At 51.0% G+C, this 6,354-nt stretch overlaps 1 protein-coding gene across 1 annotated transcript in view; it reads right to left on the bottom strand.

Annotated features, from left to right (window-relative positions):
* Positions 1-5,687, bottom strand: part of mycn (MYCN proto-oncogene, bHLH transcription factor) — a 6,062-nt gene extending 375 nt beyond the window's left edge. Inside the window, exons 1-3 of the mRNA XM_037086606.1 lie at positions 5,174-5,687; positions 4,064-4,709; positions 1-1,800 (exon numbers count right to left, since the gene is read on the bottom strand). The exon at positions 1-1,800 is cut by the window's left edge and continues 375 nt beyond it. Coding sequence (XP_036942501.1) covers positions 1,025-1,800; positions 4,064-4,688 — 1,401 coding nt within the window. The 5' untranslated portion in view covers positions 4,689-4,709; positions 5,174-5,687 and the 3' untranslated portion in view covers positions 1-1,024. The remainder of the gene's footprint in view (positions 1,801-4,063; positions 4,710-5,173) is intronic.
* Positions 5,688-6,354: the final 667 nt, after the last annotated feature.

The following is a 6,354-nucleotide window of genomic DNA, read 5'->3' as shown; positions in this document are numbered from 1 at the left end:
ACAATACAAAGTAAAAGAGAAGGAGAAAAAAAAGACAATATATTGTTATATTACAAAGTTTCATGACTCTCAAAAATCGAGGCCTTTACAGTACTTTAAAGGTATATAAACTTCCAGTCTAGTTATTGGCAGCTTCCTGACATGTATAAAAAAACAAGGACAAAATGTATTACAAAACAAGGCAGATCTGAGTGTATTTTTTTTTGTCTGTACACTATTGTTATTTACAAAAGTGTCGGCTAGCAAGGTGCACAGTTATACATCCACTGACTTGGTTTTTGAGCACCAGTGTGAGGGAGGAGTGAGAGGAAGAGAACCTGTAGTGGCATCGTTTACGTGACCCTCAGTCGTCAGAGTCTCTTCAGTTTTTTGTTACTTTACGTTTTTTGTTTGTTTTTGTTTGTTTTTTGCAGTGGTGAAGGCAAAGTAAGTGTGCACTGCTTTCTTGTGAAAATTCTCCAAGCAAAGTGCCCTCTGACACCCCATCCCTGTGGGGGGAATCACCTGATTCCAGGCTGGTGTCACAGTGAGTACAAAAAAAAACCAAAACAACAACAACAAAAAAAAACAAGATACAAATAGAAATGATATAAAAACTTGAGGAGGGGTGAAGACCGAAACAAGGTGTGTCCTCTCTCCTTCCTCCTTTTCTCTTTTTTTTAAAAAATCTTTCCTCAATGTGACTGTATTGAAAAAGTAAACCCTAAACATTCTTAACGTCAACAAATGTGCAAAAAAAGTGGCGGCAGTGAAAGTCCGATCATCCCTCCGGCGACCACCCCCCCCACCCGCGCGTCCTCCTCCAGGTTTGAGTGTCAGCATCTGAAGAAAAAAAAACGTCCTCTGAGATGTTTGTGTGTGTAGAACAGATATGCGCGCCTATGTGTGTGTGCTTTAAGTGTATCAACCTGTGTGTGTGTGCGCATCTATTCGTGTTTCAGACTGAGCGGAGGCAGGAAGGGGGGTAGGGGGTGGGTGTCATCCAGGGTACATGTGAGTGTTTCTGTGTTGTAGTGGTTGTCTGTTAGCGAGTCCTAGCATGCTCCAGCCTGCGCATCAGCTGCTGCCTGCGGGCCTGGAGCCTGTCCTTCTCCTGCTGGAGCCTCATCTCCTCTGTCTCCAGCGAGCTCACGTACTCGGTGGCCTTCTTCAGGATGAGCACCTTCGCCGCCTTCTCGTTGTGCGCCAGCTCCGGGACGTGGTCGCGCAGCGTCAGGAAGCTGGAGCGCAGGTCGTTGCGGCGCTGGCGCTCCAGGATGTTGTGGTTGCGCCGGCGCTCGCTGTCCTCCGAGTCGGAGCTCCCGCGCGGGCTGCTGTCCCCGCTGGCGCTGCGCTTGCTGCGCGCCCCTGACATGCTGCTGAGCGAGCTGCAGGACGTGGAGGAAGAGGAGGAGGATGAGGAGATGGTTCTGGTGGGAGGCCTTGGAGCGTCCGATGTCTTTTGCTTCTTCGGAGGCGGGGTAGGGTCATCGTCGGAGGCGTACGGTGAGGGGGCTGCGTAGTTGTGCTGCTGCTGGTGGACCGAGCTCCTCTTCAGGATCAGCTCCTGAGGAGGCCTGCTGACGAAGCGGCTCACCACGCCGGACCCTGACCCGCTTCCTCTGGCGTCCTGGCTCCTTGGGTGCACGGAGATGGTGACGGTGCCCGTCGCCATGGGTGATGCCTTAACGGTTGTGGATCGCCTCTTCTCTACTGTAACCACATCAATCTCCTCCTCCTCCTCCTCATCCTCCTCGTCCTCGTCCTCATCCTCGTCCTCTCCCTCTTCGTCTTCATCATCGTCATCGTCATCGTCCTCTTCTGGGGGGGGAAAAAAAGAGAGCAGAGTGTGAGTGACTCAGTCGCAAGTATTCCCACAATGTCATGCATGTGAGCCAGCAGGTGACAGGTAAGTATGCGAGCGAGATCAAGAGAGAGTGTGTGTGGGAGTGAGCGCGTTGCTCAACGCTGTTTGCATAAGCAGAAATCTCTTAATGCTTAGTGTCAGTCACTCCTCAACTAATCTACTCTGCAGGCGTTGACATGTTCAGTCTCAGCTCAACAGACAGGCTGGATTTCTTTCACTCTGCATCCCTCCCTCAAAACTTCTGCTAATCTTCTCCGGTGAGACGAGACAGCTTTAGCCCGATCAGAACTTCGCTTCAGCATCAGAGGCTTTAAGAACCCACTCTGACCTCAGATGAAGTAAGGAAGAAGAAGAAGGAGACGAAAAAAGCCACAATCTCCTTCTAGCTGAGCTCTTCATCTTAATACCTGTGCCGAGCAGCGGAGACTTATCACGGACTGGCGCCTTTTGAAGAAGAGGGGAAGTAGCCAATCATGAGGCAGAGAGTGTGAGGCCCAGTTAAAAATGCCTTTTGTGATAATGGCTCTCATTATCAGCTCAGGAGCATCTGAAGAGTGTGGCATTTTACAGCTTACAGTAACCCACTTCAGACTTCTGCACCGGGGCTGCTGTCTCAAGGCGCACACACACACACACACACACACACACACACACACACACACACACAGGCTGGCGCTGCCATCAAAACAAAGCTGGGCACAGCTGGGTGGATGAGGGGGCGTGGCTGGCTTTGCCACATGTGAAGCTGGGATTTAGCTGTTTGGTGTTTTCGCTCTCTCAGAAGGGGAACAGCTCATTTATTGGGAGTATAAATAGAAGAAAGGGAACTATATTTCTGTGCGGGGAGATAAAACATCAGCCTTAAGCGAGAGATAAAGTGTTCTTTCCGGGCGCACATCTGCACAGCTGATTTCCCCTTACTCCTTGGTCCTTAACAATAGGGAGAGAAACAAAAAGGAAAAAAAAGAAAAAAAGAAACCCCTGCAATCTCGCCTTCAAAGTCCGCGTCTCTTTGATGAGACAGTACACACATAAACGCGCGCAGCACAAAAGACGGGACGCGCCTGCAACGCTGCGAGCGGCGGAAGCGCACTGGAGCGGTGCTGCGCGCAGGATGGCGCGGCGGCAGGCGATCGGATCACCACCCTTTTAAGCCTCGGAGCTGGAGCGGCGCCAGGGAGACAGCTGTCGAGATGGAGCGCTTGTTCAAAGCTGTCACCCCCCCTCCCCCTCACCCCCTGAAAGAGGCAGCCATGGGCCCTCCTCCGTCCTTCTTTCTTCGCGCGGCGGAGGAGGTGTTTGGCAAGGCTGGCTGAGTCTGCCCTCTGTGCCAAGCTGGAGGCCTTTGTACTACTGTTTCACAGCGAAAACACGCTGATAAGGACTCGTGAGTGTTTGTTTAGGGAACTCATGAGCAGGAATAGATGGGAGATGAAGCCTCGGGGCGATTAAACACAAACAACGCTCGCTTCCTAATCTAAACAGATATTACTTCCTACATAAAAATCTCAAAAGAGGCGGAAAAATAAGAGCGTGTGTCCGCTCCTGAGTTTGACTTTCTGTTGTTGTTGTTGTTCTGGTGGTGGTGGCGAGCCGCTCCTGTTGTTGCTCTCGGGGGCTCCTCTCAGTTATCAGCTGACAGTTTGCACAGGCCGCCCTTAACAAGTGCCAATGCCTCACCCACTGTGCGCCCCCCCCCAATCCGTGCGTAATGAAGGCACCCACGGCACCTTGAACCTGACACTTTATCAGCTCATCACATCATCGAACACCTTTTCATCTCTCTCACTCTCTCTCCCTCCTCCTCCTCCTCCTCCTCTTCCTCCCACAGACCTGCTCCTGCCGCACTCAGCGGAGTGTGTTGTCTTTTTGTTTGGCTCAGATGCCAACTGAGTTCAGGAAGGCGCACAATTCCCCATTTTACTGCCATCTGCCGGATGAAGGGCCCGCTGATTACATAAACCTCGTTCACTGTGTCACTACTCCTCGGTGCGTGCGCGCGCGTGCGTGGAATGTAACGAGGTAATCCAATTCTGGGCCAGTCACATGAACAAGCTCGAGTCACTCCAATAACAACAACATTAATAATAATAATAATAATAATAATAATAATAATAATAATAATAATAATAATAATAATAATGTTTTTTTCCTTGGCACCAGACTTTCTGTATAAAAACGCAAACAAAGGCTTTCAGCGCATCTTCAGATTCTTACCGGAGTCGCTGGGAGCGCTGGCGTGGGTCGTGGATGTGTTTACGGTCCCGGATGAGTCCCTGCTGCCGTTCTTCTTGTGGACCGGGAAAGGGAAGACTACCGTGGGGTCCACGCACTCTGACACCGAGCTGCGGCTCACCACCTCCGGCGCCTTGACGCACACGCTCCTGCCGCCTCCCGTGGCCGTGGAAATAGCCTTGCCGAGTTTCTCCGTGACCACCCGCTCCAGCTTTTCCCTGGCGGAGAAGCCACTCCACATACAGTCCTGGATAATGATGCTGTTGGGGTTAGTATCCAAAGCGGAGCCGAACAGGTCCCCATCGTCGGACGCCCCCCAGATATCGTCCTCGGGCAGGAGCAGCAGCTCCGACGCCCAGTCCAGTGGGTCCCCCAAGCCGAAGCTGAGAGGGTCTGCTTCCGGGGAGGCAGTCGCCGGCTCCCCCGGTAGCGCGGCTCGGCTCGGGGAGAGGGGCGGAGTGGGCAACAGCTCGAATTTCTTCCAGATGTCCTCCCCCGGTGGCGCAGAGTCGGGACCACAGAAGTAGAAGTCGTCCTCATCCGGGTAGAAACACGGTTGTAAGGAGTCAAACTCCAAATCGGAGTTTTTACTTATGATCGCCGGCATTCTATCCCACAATCACAAAACCTGCGAAGGAACAAAAGGCATTTTAGTCTCCAAAAGGAACGAGCGTCTCTCCCCATTCCCTCTCCCCTCTATCACACCTGAAAACTCCGCTCAAGGAAGATCAGGAGTCAAAGCCCACACACAGACACACAGTCTGCTCCACTAAATTCCACACTCGCTCCTGTGTGGGGTTTAAAAACCACACAAATCTCACAGGAGAATGTGCGTAAAATGTGACCGTGACGCACAAAGTGCGCAAAACGACGCTGCTTGGCTCAGCACTCGCTGAACACACCGGAATAAAAAAAAAAAAAAAAAAGAATAAAACAAATACGACCGTGATACAAGAAACAGCATGTTTACAGGAAAACACGCAAAATGACAACAGCCAGATCTAGCGGAGAGTGTTCCCTGTGTGAAAAATCTGAGGAGAAAATCTGTTTTTGTTTTTTTTGTCTTACGCGCAGAAATGAGAAGATGCTCACCTTGTCCTGACTCGGGATGATAACGTGCGAACCAATTTTTTCCCCTCGTATCTCGCAGTCACTAATACAGACACCAGCTTTGGAGCAGTCATCTACTTTGGGAGCACAGACAGTCCTCTGACACACATTGTGGCTGGCTGCACAGTGTTATACACTCAGTTCTGCGGGAGGAAAGCGTAGACTCCTCCCCTCCCTGGCTGGGGGGTGGCACAGTCGGGCTTTGGGTTTGTTGCGGCGCGGGAGACAGGCTGGCTGGGAGCTTTTATTTCAAGGTGAAGCGAGAAAATAGTCCAAACACTGCAGCTGAAGAATGAAAGCAAGAAGAAGAAGAAGAAGAAGAAGAAAAACAAAGGGCATAGTGATAAAAAAGAAGAGAAAGAAAAGAGAAGGAGGCAAATAAGACGGAATAAAAGAGGAGGAAGAAAGAAAAAAACAACAACATGTGATTGACACCCTGAGGCGAAGCTGTCTTCCCCATCTCTCCTCACTCCTCTCCGCAGGGACATCTGACCTGAGAACGGCTACGAAACAGTCGAAGTAACCCAGAGGCTGTGTAGTGGTGTGATGTCTTGCTCAGGTTGCTCAAGGGCACAGCAGCAGCCTGGATGCTACTGCTGACCTGAGGGGGCTTGAACCTGTGAAGTGAAGGGCAGAGTTGCCCCTCTACACACACATACACACACACACACACGATCCTCACACCACAGCTATGTATATAGCATAATTCATGTTGGGCGTATTTTAATTAATTATTAATTGGTCATAAAAGTGAAGATTCTAGTGGCAAAATAACGCTTTCCACACATGAAATGAATAATTAGACACAGGCATCATGTCCTGTGAGCACACTTGATGTGTAGAGATGTTCCCCCCCCAAACATCAAACCCTCCTGCCCTTCTCCTGCTCTCCTGTAGAGCTCCAAATATCATTTTCTCTTTTGTCTGAGGGCCACCGGCAGCATCCCTGGATGAAGGGAGCAGCCGGGCTCACTGCGCCCTCGCACGGACGCTCGGGGAACGGCAGCGGATCCACCGAGCAGACAGAGCGAAGCGGCCAGACAAAGACCTAAAACACACGCACACACAGTCGAGTTTCTTATAAAATGGAAGAGACTACAGAGGGGGGGACAACAAACTCGTCCCGGGACCGGTTCTGTCTTGGAGCACCATGTCCGCAGACA

The sequence above is a fragment of the Acanthopagrus latus genome, chromosome 22 (assembly GCF_904848185.1).
Source record: "Acanthopagrus latus isolate v.2019 chromosome 22, fAcaLat1.1, whole genome shotgun sequence".
Taxonomy (NCBI): Eukaryota; Metazoa; Chordata; class Actinopteri; order Spariformes; family Sparidae; genus Acanthopagrus; species Acanthopagrus latus.
Note: the sequence above shows the minus strand (reverse complement) of the source record. Positions and strands in the feature narration are given on the sequence as shown.